The sequence below is a fragment of the Thalassophryne amazonica genome, chromosome 12 (genome assembly GCF_902500255.1).
Source record: "Thalassophryne amazonica chromosome 12, fThaAma1.1, whole genome shotgun sequence".
Taxonomy (NCBI): domain Eukaryota; kingdom Metazoa; phylum Chordata; class Actinopteri; order Batrachoidiformes; family Batrachoididae; genus Thalassophryne; species Thalassophryne amazonica.
The window spans coordinates 8,193,056-8,213,693 of NC_047114.1; the positions used below are offsets into that span (position 1 = coordinate 8,193,056).

The 20,638-nt window shown below is 41.4% G+C and overlaps 1 protein-coding gene across 2 annotated transcripts in view; it reads right to left on the bottom strand.

Moving 5' to 3' along the window:
- LOC117522697 (disco-interacting protein 2 homolog C) overlaps positions 1-20,638 on the bottom strand; it is a 427,709-nt gene that overhangs the window by 41,988 nt on the left and 365,083 nt on the right. For both annotated transcript variants that reach the window (XM_034184153.1, XM_034184154.1), the window contains exons 24-30: positions 15,111-15,191; positions 11,369-11,492; positions 8,635-8,756; positions 6,007-6,118; positions 5,731-5,840; positions 4,182-4,312; positions 1,604-1,772 (exon numbers count right to left, since the gene is read on the bottom strand). In XM_034184153.1, coding sequence (XP_034040044.1) covers positions 1,604-1,772; positions 4,182-4,312; positions 5,731-5,840; positions 6,007-6,118; positions 8,635-8,756; positions 11,369-11,492; positions 15,111-15,191 — 849 coding nt within the window. The remainder of the gene's footprint in view (positions 1-1,603; positions 1,773-4,181; positions 4,313-5,730; positions 5,841-6,006; positions 6,119-8,634; positions 8,757-11,368; positions 11,493-15,110; positions 15,192-20,638) is intronic.

Sequence of the window (20,638 nt, forward strand, 5' to 3'; positions counted from 1 at the left end):
TCCTCACCTCACCCACAGCGTGTGAAGCTGACGAATACGGTGCTTGCTGTTATTCCGGCATGGCGAACAAAACAGCTTCAACCCTTGGATATCAATGTGAGCAGAGTGTTTAAGTTGACGCTGAGAGCTGCGTGGGAGCACCGGGTGAGCGACGGCGGAGGATTAGTGTGTGCACTTGGAAGGAGCTGGCGTCGAAGATTGTGAATAGCGTTTGAAGCAGACGAACATGGTGTTTATTCCGGGACGGCTAACAAAACAGCTTCAACCCTTGGATATCAGTGTGAGCAGAGTTGACGCTGAGAGCTGCATGGGAGCACTGAGCGACGGCGGAGGATTAGCGTCTGCACTTGGAAGGAGCTGGATCGACAACGCTGGGTGGTCATGAGCTGCGCAGGTAGGTGCTGCATGGTTCGGCTCGCAATGTGGTCCGCAAAATACAAACATATCTGTAGGTAAAATGCAGCTCACGAGAGGGCACTCAAGGCTTGTGTGACTGTTCCTGCGACTTCTGACTACCATAGAAAAATAAAAATTTCAACGTTACTGATAACTTAACAAGACAACGGAGAAGGCCCGAAAAAATGCCACCAAAAAGAAAATCATACTCTGCAGATTGTAAGTTACGACTGGTGAAATATGCATCTGAAAACGGTAGCCGTCACAATATTATCATCTGAACTTTTCATGTTAAGTTAACATACCTGTATGTCCATGGGACTTATAGTCCAGTGCAACTTATTTATGGTTTATTTTTCTTTATAATGATAAAGTGGCTGGTGCGACTTATACTCCGGTGCGACTTATTTATGGTTTATTTTTCTTTATAATGGATAAAGTGGCTGGTGCGACTTATACTCCGGTGCGACTTATAGTCCGGAAAATACGGTAACTGTGGCAACACTGGCTGTGAGAGATGCTGTTTTAATTTTTATTTCCACATTTAGTGATCACCAACATTTTCTTTTCTCTCAATCAATAACATTTTCAACCGAGCTGTACAAAATTTGGCACAATGATCAGACTGTTTTTGGTTTATTTACATTCTGTGACACTATGAAACAAGGCAACAATTTACATTTCAATTACCGTACTTTTAAGAGTATACATAAATCACTTTTTTTCCACACACACACACACACACACACACACACACACACACACACACACACACACACACACACACACACACACACACACACACACACACACACTACTATTATTAATATTACATATATTATTATATATTTCATTATATTTCATTATTATTATAATTATGCAGCAGATAATACAGGACAAAAGTGTGACTTATACACAAGTGTGACTTATATATGGGTTTCCAGGAGGCTTTAACAGGTGTGACTTATACTGTGGAGAAAACATCACGAGAACAAACACACTGATTATGAACACGACAGACGCCCAACAAGCTAAATTTGTGGGAAAATAAAAAAGCCTGCACACAGACATTGAACAGATTTCTATGGACCTTTATTGAACACCATATATATATATATATATATATATATATATATATATATATATATATGTTGTGTGTGTGTGTATTGTAAATCATAAAAGGTTTATGAGTCAGAGCGCCCCCTACCTTGAGTGAGTCCGTCTGCAGGCCCAAGCCTTTGGTGCAGAGCTCCATCACGCTGTACGAGCAGAAGGTGTCTCGGACTTTGTACTGACTGACAGCGGACAACCACAGAGCGGGATTGACCTCCAGCTCGGACGGAGGGATCAGGATGGACTGGTGACCTGAGTACACGCTGTGCAGAGAAAGAACTGTCACACACTGCACACCCTCTGCCTCGCTGATCACTGTGTTCATTGGGACCTTCAAAGCAGCAGAAATGTTTCTGCACCCTTCCCCAGATTTGTGCCTCGAGACAATCCTGTCTGAGGTCTGCAGACAATTCCTTAAACGTAATGCTTGGTTTGTGCTCTGACATGCACTGTCAACTGTGGGACCTTATATGTAGACAGGCAAAAATCTAAAATGAAAAAAATTAAAACAAAACTTTTTCACATTGTCATTATAGGGTATTGTGTGGAGCATTCTGAGGAAAAAATGAATGCCATACATTTTGGAATAAGGCTGTAACATAAAATGTGTGAATACTTTCCACATGTACTGCAAGAATGATGCAATGGTACTGTGTTGCAAACACTTTAGTACCAGACTGGTACCAGCCGTTGCTTTGCCAGGAACCTCTGCCCACCTTTTCAACAGCAATATGTCAGATGACACTGATATATTTATTGCATGTTAATGAAATTAATAATTACATAAATAAATCCAACACTTTTCAGATCTGCTCTCTATTTTAGTGCTCAGGTTACACACTCCGTGAACCTGGACATGCACCAAATTCACATACACTACGCACCACAAATTGTGTGTTAAAACAGGGTCCTTTGTGTGTTTGTGTCATTATGTTTAAACATTTTTTTTATGTTTATACTGTCTTTAATTGTCAAGCATGTACCAGGATTTACCACCCCAATTCCAATGAAGTTGGGACGTTGTGTAAAATGTAAATAAAAACAGAATACAATGATTTGCAAATCCTCTTCAACCTATATTCAATTGAATACACCACAAAGACAAGATATTTAATGTTCAAACTGATAAACTTTATTGTTTTTGTGCAAATATTTGCTCATTTTGAAATGGATGGCTGCAACACATTTCAAAAATGCTGGGACAGTGGTATTTTTACCACTGTGTTACATCACCTTTCCTTCTAACAACACTCAATAAGCGTTTGGGAACTGAGGACACTAATTGTTGAAGCTTTGTAGGTGGAATTCTTTCCCATTCTTGCTTGATGTACGACTTCAGTTGTTCGACAGTCTGGGGTTTCCCTTGTCCTATTTTTCATAATGCGTCACATATTTTCAATGGGCGACAGGTCTGGACTGCAAGCAGGCCAGTCTATACCCACACTCTTTTACTATGAAGCCACGCTGTTGTAACAAGTGCAGAATGTGGCTTGGCAGTGTCTTGCTGAAATAAGCAGGGACGTCCCTGAAAAAGACGTTGCTTGGATGGCAGCATGTGTTGCTCCAAAACCTGGATGTACCTTTCAGTATTGATGGTGCCATCACAGATGTGTAAGTTGTCCATGTCATGGGCACTAACACACCCCCATACCATCACAGATGCTGGCTTTTGAACTTTGCTCTGGTAACAATCTGGGTGGTCTTTTCCCACTTTTGTCCGGAGGACACGACGTCCATGATTTCCAAAAACAATTTGAAATGTGGACTCATCAGACCACAGCACACTTTTCCACTTTGCGTCTGTCCATTTCAAATGAGCTCAGGCCCAGAGAAGGCGGCGGCGTTCCTGGATGTTGTTGATGTTTGGCTTTCGTTTTGCATGGTAGAGTTTTAACTTGCACTTGTAGATGTAGTGACGAACTGTGTTAACTGACAATGGTTTTCTGAAGTGTTCCTGAGCCCACGCGGTAAGATCCTTTACACAATGATGTCAGTGTTTAATGCAGTGCGGCCTGAGGGATCGAAGGTCACGGGGATTCAATGTTGGTTTTCGGCCTTGCCACTTACGTGTAGAAAGTTCTCCAGATTCTCTGAATCTTCTGATTATATTATTAACTGTAGACGATGGAATCCCTAAATTCCTTGCAACTGAACCTCGAGAAACATTGTTCTTAAACTGCTGGACTATTTTTTCACGCAGTTCTTCACAAAGTGGTGATCCTCACCCCATCTTTGCTTGTGAACAGCTGAGCCTTTTGGGGATGCTCCTTTTATACCAATCATGACACTCACCTATTTCCAATTAACCTGTTCACCTGTGGAATGTTCCAAACAGGTGTTCTTTAAGCATTCATCAACTTTCCCAGTCTTTTGTTGCCACTGTCCCAGATTTTTTGAAACTGTTGCAGCCATCCATTTCAAAATGAGCAAATATTTGCACAAAACAATAAAGTTTATCAGTTTGAACATTAAATATCTTGTCTTTGTGCTGTATTCAATTGAATATAGGTTGAAGAGGATTTGCAAATTATTGTATTCTGTTTTTATTTACATTCTACACAACATCCAAACTTCATTGGAATTGGGGTTGTAGAATTTTTTATTGTATTTATGTTGCTGCCTGACAGAGTTCACCAGCTGTGACTGAAATGGTCATGTGTTCACGGTCTGACCTGCAAAGGCACCACAGGACGAAGCCGAGGCCGCAGTACGGGTCGAGGCAGATGGCGACCTCTCTGGACGGGTAAAGTTCACACTGCAGCTTAATGGAGCGGCAGAAGGCACTGGTGGCTGTGTGAGACATCTACACAACAGACACACAAAACACAAGAGCTGCAGTGAAGAAACATTTCAATAAAATACCACTTTTTCTGTTTTAGTCCAATCAAACACAAATGCTGAGTAAAACCACAGACATGAACTGTTGAAAAAGATTCAATCAGCATCTAAGGAGGAACAAACATCCAGCAGCTAAATGTTGGATTTTGTGTGGAATATCGGCAGCACAGCACAATTTGCTCAGCGGGTCACGCTGTTCGTTCATCACGCTAATCACTGTGCTGCCGACACGTTTCCATGATTCAATAGTTTTTGCTCCCGGAGGAGGTACTTTTGGAATTTTTTTTTACTGGATTTTCTTGGTTAATTTACACCAGCAGACATTGAGAGCCACTTTAATCTTTAATCTTTAAAATGTCACAATTATCCACAACACGACAGCCTCAGAATTTTTTTAAATGATGAATGAATACGATAACACTGCAGGTGCCGGTTGGTCTGCAGACACGGAGATTATTCCTGTAAACACCGTGCAGCTGTAGAGGGGGCGTGGCTCTGTGAGACGAAGTCAGGTGGTGTGCAGTTAATGAGGGGGCGTAGCTCTGTGAGATTAAGTCAGGCAGTGTGCAGTTAATGAGGGGGCGTGGCTCTGTGAGATGAAGTCAGGCGGTGTGCAGTTAATGAGGGGGCGTAGCTCTGTGAGATTAAGTCAGGCAGTGTGCAGTTAATGAGGGGGCGTGGCTCTGTGAGACGAAGTCAGGTGGTGTGCAGTTAATGAGGGGGCGTAGCTCTGTGAGATGAAGTCAGGCATGTGCAGTTAATGAGGGGGTGTGGCTCTGTGAGATGAAGTCAGGCGTGTGCAGCTAATAAGGGGGTGTGGCTCTGTGAGATGAAGGCAGGCGGTGTGCAGCTAATGAGGGGCGTGGCTCTGTGAGGTGAAGGCAGGCAGTGTGCAGCTGTTGCACCGTGTTAACCACATGTGCACTGCTGAACAATTATGCAGTTAACTAACTTCTTCGCATGAGAACATCACCTGGAAGAGTGCGCTAAGCTAATGACGAATGACGTACGAGGCGACGGTTGCAGTGACCAGCTGATCATTTTGGTCCTATGTTGACAAATTATATCAACACCGTCTAATGCACGTAGGACAAGTGTCCAACTGTAATGTTCTGTGAGGCGTCACCTGAGTGCAAAGTAAGATGTAGCGTACAAAGAGGTTGTGTTTAGTCTGTTGATTTATTTTGGGTGGACCGTGAATTAAACCAATCAGAGCGTCATCTGCCATTTTCTTGATAAGATGAGTGCATTGGAACGTGGCACACTGCTGTTGACGAAATGGAATGTTGTGACTTTCCGAGTCAGTCACCTGAGCTGATCTCACCTGCTGAAGGGAAAACGCCTCAGGAACAAGAACAGGATCAGGTTTCTGGGTTTGGGTACCTTGACTCCAGCTAGCATCCCGGTGGTGGAGACGCTGAAGTCCAGGTAGGCCAGCGTGTCGGGGTTGGATGATTTGTACAGCAGAGGCGGTTTCTTCTTTGGCAAATCATCTGAGGACAAAACACGTCAGGTCACAAAACTACAGTCCTTCATGTCAGTACAGATCCAGACGCTCCATCAGTCATCAGGCAAAGTTGCTTTACATTAGATTTAAGTCATGGTTTTAATAATGTTACATTATATAATTTGGAGGCTGCCTGTGGTGTGTCTGCGTACCTGTTTCCAGAACCGGAGGCCACGTCCGGACGTCCACAGAGGCTGAGGCGTCCTTCGACCTCAGCAGCTTAGAGATGAGCTGTGTCGTCATCATACAGAGCGAGCGGCTCACCTGCACCAAAACGCACACGGCAGAAAATCAGATTTTACAGCTGAGTGAGGGAAGCCCGCACAGAGACTGACGGATGATGGCCAGGATACAGTACATCATCTACATGCGTGATGTCATGGCAACCATGTCCCAAAGCAAATACAGTAGGTGGAAGTAAAAAAACAAACAAACAAATTAAAAAAAAAAAAAACAATGTTTGCAGCTATTTCCTGAATCCACATGGGTTCAGAAAGATTGTGTCCTGTAAAAATACAGCGAGACACAAACATGATAACTCAAAAATAATAAATCTTTTTATCCTGTAATAAGCGAAGTCGCCATGTCAGCAGGAGCACATGCAGTGTGGCTAAAGGTCCTGCTACCTCTTCGGTCAAAGGTCAATTGGGAATAGAATGGTGCTAGTGTAATGTGCTAGGCTTGAAATCTGTGCTATCTTAAAAAATCATTGTGAAAATATCAAAGGTTGGGCGTCTGTATTTCCATTCTTAGCAAATTCAGTGTGAACTAGTTGTAGAATTACTGAAAACGGAACATATTAGCGCACAGTGAGAACGCAGTTTCTGGGAAAGACAGATGCCGACGTTTGTTTATTTTGTAACGACGATCGAAACCACCTGTTCTATCATTGTTTTTCAATTAATTTCATGTATTGTTCAGTGAAATGAACCAGTAATATGTTATAGAAACTTATCAGATCTGTTTTCTTTAAGCTGGGATTGTTAATTTCTAAATATAATGCTGTTTACGGGAAACATGAACGCCCATGTTTGTTTCTGCACATCGTAACAACTGCTTTCGCAAAAATTCTGCAACACACATAGATTCTTATTCAGTCAAATAAATTAAGAATGTATTGTAGAAGTTTATCGGCACATGCCATCCTTCTCTACCGTCCACTTTTCTTTGTTAATTTTCCAGGGGTTTGGCTTCACTGGTCCTAAGTAGTGATTCATAACCTGCCTGGTTTTGTTAGACAACTTGTTCCAAGTCCGGCAAGATTGCCATGTTCATTTCTTGAATGCTCGTGCAACCAACTGCTCTTTTCTTTTCCTTGTTTCTTCAAAAATGCTTTTAAATTCACCACTGTCCATTGCGGAAAATCATCCAAACTGATCCTTGTATCATCCATTTCAATGAATTTTATCTATCCTGCCTAAAATTGTGTCCTACATCAACACTTCCATCACTTTTTGCATTGACTTTTCTACCTCATCAAAACATTGGCAGCTTATTGCTTCTGTGTCAAATTTATCCTGAATGACCTTTGGGCATACCCATGATTCTTTGCGCACACTGAGATAGCAACTTCACTTATTCACCAGACTGAAAGTCTGGACAAGGAACCTAAAGTGATTACAGTTTGGTGAACTTTGATGCAAACAATCAATTCAGAAATCAACTTCATTTTACTGATGTAATATCCCATGGATCTGTCCGCCACCTGCTGGATGGATGATGAAAAGTAGGAGCAAGTGTGGTTCAGGTTGTTTGTTGTTAAGCCAAATCAATTTATTCATACAGCACACTGTAACCAGTCAATGCCAAAAACCAAAGTAGTGCAGAATTAAAAGTAAAAAAAATTCTGATACTTTTATGCTAAAATTCTAGATATATCATAAAAAACCTTGTTATTACAGATTAATCTGTTGATTATTTCCTTGAGAAAATGATTAATCAATGTTAGGAAATAGTAAAAAATAGTCACATTTAAAGTGTAGAACTCAGAGAATGTGGACATATTTTGTAAAAGAAATATTCAGAATGATAAATCAATTATTAAAATAGCTGGTGATTAATTTAACAGTTTTACACTGTCCTGTTGCAAAATCATCAAGGCTGGACAAAAGATATAAAATGTACTGTATCGCTGGGATGTAATGTCTGCAGGACATCCCGTGCATTCAAAATGGTCAAAAATCGTTTAACATAATGTCTCCATTTTGTTTGCTTCTCCTTGGTGGTGTCAGCTCCTCTCTGTCCTTTCTGCAGCAGCAGGAGTCAGACTGCTGTGTGTTTGATCATGAGATCTGTAAAGGCCACTAAAGGACACCAGCCTGCACCCCCCCATCCAGAAAGTTTGCAAGAATCAATGGAACTTGTAACCTTAGATTTTTCTTACAAACTAGGAAGCTAAAAGCCAACATGTTTGTTGTTTCCTTTCAAAAGACATGCAGTGTTTACATTGCCCTTTTGAAATATGAAAGGACATAATCTCACATTTTGCTTTCATGGCATCATTTGCCACCTTTCTTCGCACACTGCAGCACACTTGATTAGCTCCAAAATTAGCAGCTCTATGGAATGAATTCAGTGCTCGTGCGAGGTGTTGGGACATGGTGCTGGGACTTGCTGCTGGGACTTGTTATTGGGCCTTGGGACTCACATTTTCAATACCTAATGTGACCCAGGACATAATGGCCAAAATCAGGAATGCAAACCCTGATAATCGATCAGATGTTGCCTTTGAAATGACTCTGGTGAATCACAGAAGTTAATTCTGACTATGTCCCTTTTACCTCGACAATCATCTTGACGGTGGGCAGTGTGGTGGCGATGTTCTGAGGGTGAGGCGGTCGCACCGTGATCGGCACACAACCAGCATAAAGGCAACCATAAAACGCCACGATGAGGTCGATACCTGCAGGAGGAGGAAGCGGGAAACAGTGTGAGGCAAAACGGAAAATGTAAAGGAGAGAGAGTGTGGAGGGAGGAAAGAAAGGACGGAAATGAGAGGGAAGGAAAAAGAGAAAGGTGTAGCAGGAAGAGAAATACAGTAAGAGAGGAAACAGAAAATGTTAAAGAGTGAATGACAGTCAAAGAAGAGAAGAGATGGAAGGAGAGTAGAAAAAGAATAAGGATGAATGAAAGGAAAAGTTAGGAGGGAGGGAGATCAGGATGAAGAAGGACAAAGAAATAAAGACAAGGAGGAACATTAAGGGAAGGAAAAGATGAGAAACAGAAGGACAGAAAGGATAAAAAGAAAAGCAGGCGGAAAAGATGGAGGAGCGGGAAAGAAATGAAAGAAGAAAAGAAAGAAAGCGGAAAGATGGAAGAAAAAATGTGTGATTAAGGACAAAGAGAGATGGAGGGAAGAGAAAGATGAGGAAGGAGAGAGTGAGTGGAAGAGCAAAAAAATGAAATGGGAAGAGAGAAAAAGACAGGGAGGAGAGAAGACAGCAGAGAGAAACTGAAAGAAGAGTGAGAGTCATTACGAGAAGTGACGATAAATCCATGAAGACTGGGGCGGAGCTCCAACCCCGTCATTCACACCCCACACTAACTGTGCCCTCTAATGATGAGTGAATTATTAACATCAACCTGATTAGTGTAATCACACGTATGCTAACACTAACTAGGGCTAGCATTTTCTACAGCACGGTCGGTTAGTATTCAAACACACCATGTCCACGTAGCACAATGTCCGGTATAAATAACAGCACGTTCAACATCACAAAATCGGTTAACTCCCTCAAAACTTTAATCTCTGTCTGAAAAATCACTCAAATGGTTCTATTTCTTTTAAACACAGTGATCAATGACATTATCTCAGCCACATGGGGTGTGCAGCCAGGACACTCTGAGTGCCAGTCCCACGCCTAGCTAAATGAATAGGGTTGCATCAGGAAGGCCATCTGGTACAAAATAAGCCAATATAACCATGCAGAGTACAAATCAAATTTCCATAAAGGATCGCTCAAGGCTGGGGTTAACAACGACCACCACCGTGCCATTGCCTAACAGAGTGGCAACGGAAATTGGGCTACTGCTGGATGAAGAGGAGGAGAAAAATGTGTCCAGAGACAGCGTGAGAAAAGGATAACTAGAAGGTTGGAAGTGAGAGCCAGGACTTTGAATGTTGGCAATCTGACTGGTAAAGGAAGAGAGCTGGCTGACATGATGGAGAGGAGAAAGCTAGACATATTGTGTGTGCAAGAGACCAAGTGGGTGGGAAGTAAGAGCAGGAGCATTGGCAGTGGGTTCAAGTTGTTGTACCATGGTGAGGACAGGAAGAGAAATGGTGTTGAGGTCATTTTAAAGGAAGAGTATGTTAAGAGTGTGGTGGAAGTTAAGCGAGTGTCTGACTGGGTGATGAGTGTGAAGTTGGAAATTGAAGGGGGTGATGATGAATATCATCAGTGCATATCCCCCCAGGTAGGAGTGAGTGAGATGAGGTGGTGGAGAGTGAACCCAAGCATGAAAGAGTAGTGATAGGAGCAGACGTCAATGGGCATGTTGGTGAAGGGAACAGAGGTGATGAGGAAGTAATGGGTACATATGGTATCAAGGACAGGAATGGGGAAGAACAGATGGTAGTTGATTTTGCAAAAAGGATGGAAATGGCTGTGGTGAACACCTACTTTTACAAACAGGAGGGGCACAGGGTGACATATAAGAATGGAGGAAGGTGCACACAGGTGGACTACATTCATTGTAGGAGATGCATGATAAATTAGAGACTGTAAGGTGGTGACAGACGAGAGTGTAGCTAGACAGCATAGGATGGTGGTTTGTAGGATGACTTTAGAGGTGAAGAAGAAAAACTGAGAGCTCAACAAAAGATCAGATGGTGGAAGTTGAAGGAGGAAGACTGTTGTGTGAAATTCAGTGAGCAGGTGTGAGGCACAAGACGGAGGGGAAGCAATTTTAGACAACTGGAAAAGGACTGCAGATGTGGTGAGGGAGACAGCTAGGAAGGTACTGGGTGTGACATCTGGACAGTGGAAAGAAGACATGGAGACTTGACTTAAGCATAAGGAGAAAGAAGGAGGTACTCAGGGTATATAGGGAGAAGGATGCTGAGGATGGAGCCAACCAGGTAGGAGAGGAAAAGGGAGGCCAAAGAAGAGGTTTATGAATGTGCTGAAGGAGGACATGAATGTGGTTGGTGTGACAGAGGAAGATACAGAGGACAAGGTGAGATGGAGACGATTGATCTACTGTGATGACCCCTAACAGGAGCAGCAGAAAGAAGGAGACGAAGTGATCAATGATATTAGTTAAGGCAGTCAAGATTTGAATTGTAGGGCAGCACTTTTTAATAACCAATTCTCCACATATGCAAACAATATATTCAAATAAAATTTTAGGTATCGTCCAGCAGAAGAATTCAGTGGATGTTGGCCGAGACATGCCGCTGGATGAGTGCTGCTCCAGTTTAACGTGAGGGTCTGCATCCACACTGTTATAGACTGAATACGTGAACGAGTATGCACGTGTTCTGCACGAACACTCGCAGACAGCACTTTTTACCTGGAGGGTACACCAGTGCAATGTGGTCACCGTCCTGCAGATGGCCCCGCTCAGCCAGCATGGTGGCGATCTTCTCCGCTCTCTTGTGGAGCTGAACACAAGTCAGGGAGGAGGCTATTGTACCCTGGACGTCACAGACAGAGACACAAATGACTGATTCGTCACATTTTCCGTCACATCTCAAATTGAAAGAAGGAACAAACAAGTGGATCACTTTGTCATTACTGCATTTTCTGGATTATAATTCACAGGACTTTTTTGTTTGTTTGTTGTTTTTTAGCTACTTTTGGCAGTCCTGACACTTATATACACCCCCCCCCTTACATTATAATCTATGTGCTCTTGTAGTAAAAGAAGAAGAAGAAGAGAAAATGTTGCCTTAGAGAACCATGAAATTTAAGAAATCAAACTGAAAGCCCATGCGCTTGAATTGAGATGGAGTTTATCTTTTATACTACTCAGAACAAAACTTGTTTGGCCTGTGAGAGACAACAAGAACAGCAACAGCAGGTCTGCTCGGCTAAATAAGTCAATTTTTTTTTTTTTTTTGCTTTATAAATAAATAATGTGCAGAGTTTTGAAATGTTTAATGACAGTGCACATTTACCTCAGCTATGATCATCTGTTCTGTGGCCAAAAGAAGCAGTTTACTGGAGTTTTCTGTGCCTCATATAATAACATTATCTCATTAACTTCTGCTCAGCAATAGAGTGCTTGTGTCATAATTTATTTTGCTCTTTGTGACATAGTCTTAGACATGTACGATCCCAGGCAACTTATTGTCCAGAAAATCTGACATATATACAACATTACATTAATACAATGATAACACGGTATGTGCATATTGTCTCTCTGTTTTTCTCCCTGTTAACAGTGAAGATTAGCAGCTGACAAAAATATGTCTGCTGGATATATTACTCATTTCTGCTTTTTGTTGATTAGTTACATTAATAATTTATTGAGGTGCACAAATGAATAGAATGAAGGTATCATCTTAATTCCATAAATATTCCATGAATTTTCCATGTATTCTGTAAAATGCAGTGAGTGATTGAAAAGATTGACAAATGAGTCCATCCCCTCCACGCTGTTAATACAAAACTTAAAAACAACAACCGCTTTCATTCTGTACTGTAAGTGTCCAAATTAAAAGAGCACAAAATGATGACAAACTGATTAACTCTGAAGCAATACTTCAACACAAAAAGCAAATTTCATTCGCTTCTGTAATATAACATATACTAGCCTGCCCTCTGCTGGACTTGTTGCAGGGAAACATTTTATTACATAAGATAATACTTTACTGTCAGATCAGAGATCCGAAATTTGTCTTACATATTCACATAGATGATGAAAATTAGGAGCAGGTGTGACTGGAGCTTGTCTGTATCTTATTTTCCAATGCTTAGTCTTTGGTCAGGTGGTTGGCAGTGAGGTGTTGTTGGTGATGAAAAGTTTACAGACTTTGACTTCATGGACGACGCTGTAATCTTTGTGAAATCAACCGATCCTCTGATTGCAGCACCTGAGAAGCTGAGTGAAGAATCGGAGTGTCTGGGTTTGTGATTGGCCTGGATCAAGACTAAGATCCAGACTTTTATTAACTTCCTGGACTCGGCCAGCAGAAGTGTTTTTGTATAATATATGTATAATTGTGTAATATATGTTTTTAAAGTGTTGAACTTGTTGAGACACTCACTTATCGCAGCAGTGACATTCAGGTCACAGAGGAATGAGAATGAAGGTCCAGGTCTTTAGAGTCCTACATGGTTGTGAGACCTGGACTCAACCTAGCAACATGAGGTATGTCTTTGGTACTAGCTCTCTTTGGTGGATCCTTGGGTACCGCTTGAATGGCTTCAGAGCAAATTAATGGTTACGGAGGATCAGATGAGAAGTATCACCTGCATGGGGAGGGTTTCTCTAGTTATGATCTAGTGTCCAATATTTTCAAGTGGTGGGAATGGACTGGTTGTCAGCCTGGGTGGGTGCTATCCAGGGTTTCAGGCAGTTCTGTAGTGTGGACATGTGGCACCAATTCATGCTCACAGAGTGGGTTAGGGTTGGGGGTTAGCCCCCAACCCTAACCCTAACCCATTCTGTTCCAAAATGGAGTAAATTAATCCACCCCCCCCCAAAAAAAAAAATTCTGCTCACAACACCCCATAATGACAAGATGAAAAAAGTATTTATTTTGTACATAAGTACTCACACCCTTTTGCTCAATACTTTGTTGATGCACCTTTTGGCAGCAATTACAGCCTCAAGTCTTATTGAATATGATGCCACAAGCTTGGTGCACCTATCTTTGGGCAGTTTTGTCCATTCCTCTTGGCTGTGTGCTTAGAGTCATTGTCCTGCTGAAAGATGATTCATCGCTCCAGTCTGAAGTCAAGAGCCCTCTGGAGCAGGTCTTCATCCAGGATGTCTCTGTACATTGCTGTATTCATCTTTCCCTCAATCCTGACTAGTCTCGCAGTTCCTGATGCTGAAAAACATTCCTACAGCATGATGCCACCACCATGCTTCACTGTAGGGATGGTGCCTGGTTTCCTCCAAACATGACGCCTGGCATTCACACCAAAGAGGTCAATCTTTGTTTTATCAGACTAGAGAATTTTGTTTCTCCTGGTCTGAGAGTCCTTCAGGTGCCTTTTGGCAAACTCCAGGCATGCTGCCATGTACCTTTTACTGAGGAGTGGCTTCCATCTGGCCCCTCTACCATAAAGGCCTGACTGGTGGATTGCTGCAGAGATGGTTGTCCTTCTGGAAGGTTCTCCTCTCTCCACAGAAGAATGCTGGAGCTCCGACAGAGTGACCATCGGGTTCTTGGTCACCTCCCTGACTAAGGCCTCTCTCCCCAATCGTTCAGTTTAGACGGGCGGCCAGCTCTAGGAATAGTCCTGGTGAATCCAAATCCATTTACGGATGATGGAGGGCACTTAGTCACTGGGACCTTCAAAGCAGCAGAAATGTTTCTGTACCCTTCTCCAGATTTGTGCCTCCAGACAATCCTGTCTCAGAGGTCTACAGACAATTCCTTTGACTTCATGCTTGGTTTGTGCTCTGACCGTCAACTGTGGGGCCTTATATGTAGACAGGTGAGTGTCTTTCCAAATCATGTCCAATCAACTGAATTTACTCCAGGCGGACTCCAATTAAGCTGTAGAAACATCTCAAGAATGATCAGTGAAAACAGGTGAACCCGAGCTCAGTTTTGAGCTTCATGTCAAAGGCTGTGAATACTGTACATGTGATTTCTTAGTGTTCCTATTTTTAATAAACTGCAAAAAGCTCAAAAAACTTTATTATGGGGTATTGTGTGTGGAATGTTGAGGAAAAAATGAATTTCATCCATTTTAGAATAAGGCTGTAACATAAAATGTGGAAAAAGTAAAGCGCTGTGAATACTTTTCGGATGCACGGTACGTCAGATGGAAACGACTGCTTGAAACACCGTTTTATTATTATCCCCTCTGTTTTTTCCATCTGTGGACACTATAACCTAATACAGTTTTAACTGCTTTTATGAAAGTCTTCATTATCGTTGGGCACTCTGACATATTTAACAGGACAATCACGACTTCACACAAGGAGGAAAGTGACCGTTTTTGCTGGTGCGGCCAATGTTGGGCTTAGAACACAAACGCAAACCTGGACCAGGGTCACGTTTCCTGGCAGTTAGGCCAAACATATGAAATAACCAGATGGGTATTTATCAGTTTGTGTGGTGCTGTCTTACCCTCGAGTTGAGTAACGTGTACAGGATGTGGTCTGGAGTGGTCTGAGCTCGCCACTGTAACACCTCCGACAGAAACAGGAACTAGAAACCACAAACAACACAGGTACAGTCAGCACGATGGCACACAAGCTGTACGCATCTCTAAACTCACAGAAATGTCAAATCTGTCGTGTTCCATTTAACCAATTTAACCACTTCTGTTTGTTGCTGTCACACAGAAATATAAGCAGAAGATAAAGAACGCAGACAAACCGTGACCGTCTGTGACTTTGGATGGGAAGAGTCAATAAAAAATACTTTTCCCTTGCTGCTGGCAGCAAAACACTTTTCTTTCTCTCTCTTTTTTTTTTTTACATCAGCTGATGAACTTATATAAAATCGTCACCGGGAGTGTCGAAGTTGTTGCTTTCTGTTCAAACGCACAAAAGTCACTTTTGTATTCGGTGTGTGACGACAGATTAGGATTTGGCCTTCAGAGCCGAAACCCACCGAGCGCAGAGCGAATGGGCCTCGGCTCAGCGCAGCTTCTGTCTCAGACAGGAGGAACTCCGACACGCTTGATTTGTAGCGTCAATTATGTTGAGTGACATTGGCTGTTCAACAAGAACTCGCCAGAGACGACCTACCGGGTGCAGAGTGGTTCTTCTCACATTCACGCAGCTGCACAGCACAAAACACATCAACAAAGGCGCTTTGCTTAAGGGCACTCTGGCAATTAATAAGTAACACTTTACAATGAGGATACATCAAGTAACAGTTAATCACATCTGGCAGCATTTAATTAAGAATTAAGTGATGAATTTAGTAATTATTTATTAAGTTATGTTCATATTAGTTACTGCAATAATAAGTAGGAATGAACACTTAAGAATTCAATGATGTCTTTCATAACTACTTATTAATGACATTCATGTCAGTTAATGTAGTGTTACATATTAACTAACAGTTAATTAAGATGTAAAAGATGTGTTTAGTACAGTATGTACAATGACAAAGAAGATTATTATTCTAATTACTAAGTACTTTTGTAAATACAAAGTTAATTAAGAATATAAAGATGTGTTTAGTAAGAACTTATTCAATGATGCAGTAATAAGCATTAACTAACAGTTAATTAAGAATTAACTGATGTGTTTAAAAATTCTAATCCTAACAATAATAAAATATATTTTTGAAAAAAAAACAAAAAAAAAACAAAACGCTCAGCCTCACGTCGTTCAGGCTCCACTTTACCCGCTCACTCGGAACGTCTCAAACGAATCTCCTAGGACCTGATTTACAAGGTTTTTCTCCTCCAATGAAAACCACTCAGTTGCTTGAAACCCAGACGGAAGCTTTTTGTGAAACTTTCACTCGAGTAAAATAAATCTCCCTCTCTGCTTGTTTTTTTTTTTATTATTATTACTTTTGCTTCATACATGACGATGGAGGCGTTGTACCTGAACACCTCACACTGCCATGACGGATCCATTTTTTAAAGACAGTGTCACTGCGCCTCACGCTCAGTCACAAATGGCCTCCTCGATGTCTGGTAAGATTACACTGGTCAACAACAACAACAAAAAAAACCTGCATGGACTTTGAAAACTGATTTATGGTAATTTTGTGGTGCTGAATCTGAATCTAAACTGAGAGTTCCTCTATCACGTCTCTGTTTTTTTTTTTTTTTTTTTGCAATTAGCATGTCCTTGCTGCTCATTCACTCACGAGTTTGATGCCACTAATCACACAAAAGCAGCTTCAAAAGCATAATTTTTAAACCAGGTTCGAAATGTGAACAACAGCCGAAATATTGTTTATGGCGTTGAAGAGGCGTGCCAGACTGCAGCTTTTGCTTCAATGCTTGATACGAGAAATATGTTTTTATATCTCAAAAACGTGATGTGATTGGCCAAAACTAACACCGGATTCGGATTCAGTGCCCCTAAATTACCCAAAATCCACTGAAAAACTCCATGCAAGAAAAATTGTGTTGACCAGTGTAATCGTCCCTGTGCATGATGGCGACAACCTGAACCTGCTCCAAACGCGGAACTATCAGCGTTTGTTTGCTGAACTTTATCTGGACAAGAGGGATCCAGCTCGACAATAACAGTCGTCTGCAGGCATGTGAACTTTTCGGTAAAACGGTCTGGGTGGTAGAATAGAATGTGGCTTCGTATAGACTCGTGAGCGTAACCCGTTCGATGGCTGTAGCTCAAAATACCAGAAAATTTTTTTCCTTTTGGAGAGACATCCAACTTCTTTTCTTGTTCTTTTTTCTTTTTTTTAAGCTTCAAAATGCTTCCATGTTCTGCCACACTCAGCTCTCGACTCTGTGTTGGAGTGTCCCGTTTTGACAACACCTCCAGTTTCCACCGATGAAACAAAGAGTCATTCACCTGCACAGTGCATCGACACTGTACAGACTACAAATTATTATATGCCCATTACCGCTGATTATGCAGTAACTTAAACAGGAGCAAAGTTTAATCACTGAAGAAAGAAATAATTCTGAACCATAAATTTGCATTGGCACATTTGATACAATTCAACACAGGCTCCATGAGACAATTAACGCAATACACAATGTGTCGTTACACCGCAAACACTGGGACACATTTTCTAAACAATTAAAGGTTCCCTGAACAGGAATCTGAGAAGATCATTTCAGTAAATCGACCTCCACAGTAAATGACAGGAGCTCACTCACACAGAGGGCGTGGCTTTCAGAGGAGGAAGTGACAGTTTCTCAGATGATGTGGAGTTTTAGAAACAGTGAACAATGGATGAAGGAACATTTAAAGAAACCAATTGGTAAGTTCAAGGTTGTGACTGAAACTCAGACAAAAACAGAGCTGGAGCAAACACCAATGTGAACACGCTTAACAGGCAGTAGAGATGTTAGCTGCACACTCCACCGCTTTCCTGTCACAATGAGGGGAAAAAAAAGGCTTGTTTTCAAACAGTGTAACAGTCACTACCCACATCCACTAGATGCCACTGTAGACAATCTTGAAAGTTTTTGTCAACAAACATGGAAGATGTAGTAATATTTCTGCAACAACAAAAACAAAAGTGTAGACTGCTGTTTAGACAGAGGTGGTCTGTGAAATCATTAAATATTTCACTACCAGATGACATCTAAAAATCCAAATCAGGAAAAGCTGAGTCAATACAGAAAATGCAAATTTAAGAAAACAGTGATTGTAACATTTACTTACTATTATTATTTGACTATTAGGATGAACCTGTAAGATGTTTCATGCTTTTTTTCTGGTCAACTTCATTTCATTTGTTCACATACATTCATTCCTGTATAAGTGTTTCGGGTGTTATTTTGTAACATTTTTCCTGTAAACACATCTTAAGGTGTGCAACAATATGAGGTCTTTGTTGAAGCATTTTTCATTAATTTCATTTCAATTCTCCACACATTCTCTATTGGAGACAGGACAGGATCACAGTCAGGCCAGGCCAGTACCTCTCCCTCTGCAGCCAAGCCTTTGTAATGTGCGCAGAATGTGGTTCTGCATTGTCTCGTGAAAAAAATGCATGGACAACCCTGGAAAAGATGTCACCTTAAAGGCAGTATATGTTCTGCTCAGGGTACTTTTCTGCATTAATTCTGACATCAAAGAAATGTAATTTACCACTGCTTCAGGTAGTGTGACACAACCCCATACCATGGCAGACCATGGCTTTTGGACTTGTTGCTGGCAACAGTCTGGACGGTCCTTTTTGTCATTACTTTGAAGCACACGGTGTCCATTTCTTACAAAAAGGTACTTAGTCATCTGATCACAATATGTTTCCACTGTGTGTCATTCTTTGACCATGTAGGGCTGGATCGGGTGACCCTGGACCATCCCTTGGTTATGCTGCTTTAGACGTAGATTGTGGGGGGGTTCCCATGATGCACTGTTTCTTTCTCTTTTTGCTCCGTATGCATCACTCTGCATTTAATCATTAGTGATCGATCTCTGCCCCCCTTCACGGCATGTCTTTTTCCTGGTTTTTTCCCTCAGCCCCAACCAGTCTCAGCAGAAGACTGCCCCTCCCTGAGCCTGGTTCTGCTGGAGGTTTCTTCCTGTTAAAAGGGAGTTTTTCCTTCCCACTGTTGCCAAGTGCTTGCTCATAGGGGGTCGTTTTGACCGTTGGGGTTTTTCATAATTATTGTATGGCCTTGCCTTACAATATGGAGCGCCTTGGGGCAACTGTTTGTTGTGATTTGGCGCTATATAAGAAAAAAGTTGATTGATTGATTGATAGTTATATCAGCTATTGATGAATGACTTACTGATGCAGTGCTGTTTGAAGGATTGGAGAGTTCAATTTAGGCTTAAGCCCTTGGCCCTTACGTACTGAAATTCCTCCAGAGTACTTGAATTGCCTACTGATAATATCTAGTGTAGTTAAAAATATGCAAATCCCTTCCCATCTCTATTTGAGGATCATTATTTTCAAACATTTCATAAATTTTCTCATGGATTTGACAAATTGGAGATCCTCTGCCCATCTTTGTTCCTCAAAGACTCAGCTTTTCAGCATCCTACTTTTGAGCTAAACAATGATTACAATAACCTGTTGAATCATCTGTGTGAAATAACATACTATTATATTTTTTTAACTCATTACAAGCCCTACATCGTCCTAATCCCAACTTTTTGGAATGTGTTGCAGGCCTGAAATGCAGGAATGGATGTATAAAAAAAAAAAGAAAAAAAAGTTGACCAAAAAAAACCAAAAACAAAAAAACACCCCACATGAAATACTATCTGCAAGGAAATATGTCAAAGTAAATGCAAAAATGAATGTGAGGTTGCTTTTCTTTGCATTGTCCATACCGTCCCAAACTTTTCTGATTTGGGGTAGTATAAAACTTGCAAATACTTAATTTGTGGCAAAATATTCTGCCACTGCTAACTATCTTCTTCATGTCCTTTTGCTTACAGTGGGGCAAAAAACTATTTAGTCAGCCGCTGACTGTGCAAGTTCTCCTACTTAGAAAGATGAGAAAGGTCTGTAATTTTCATCATAGGTACACTTCAACTATGAGAGAAAAAATGAGAAAAAAGATTCAGGAAATCACATTGTAGGATTTTTAAAGAATTTATTTATAAATTATGGTGGAAATTAAGTATTTGGTCACCCACAAACAAGCATGATTTCTGGCTCTCACAGTCCTGTAACTTCTTTAAGAAGCTCTTCTGTCCTTCACCTGTTACCTGTATTAATGGTATTAAAGACACCTGTCCACAGCCTCTAACAGACAGACTCCACACTCAACCATGGCCAAGACCAAAGAGCTGTCGAAGGACACCAGGAAGAAAATTGTAGATGTGCGCCAGGCTGGGAAGAGTGAATCTACAATAGTCAAGAAGGTTGGTGTGAATAAATCAACTGTGTGAGCAATTGTAAGAAAATGGAAGACATACAAGACCATTGATAATCTCCCTCGATCTGGGGCTCCATGCAAGATGTCATGCCATGGGGTCAAAATGATCATGAGAATGGTGAACAAAAATCCCAGAACTACACAGAGGGAC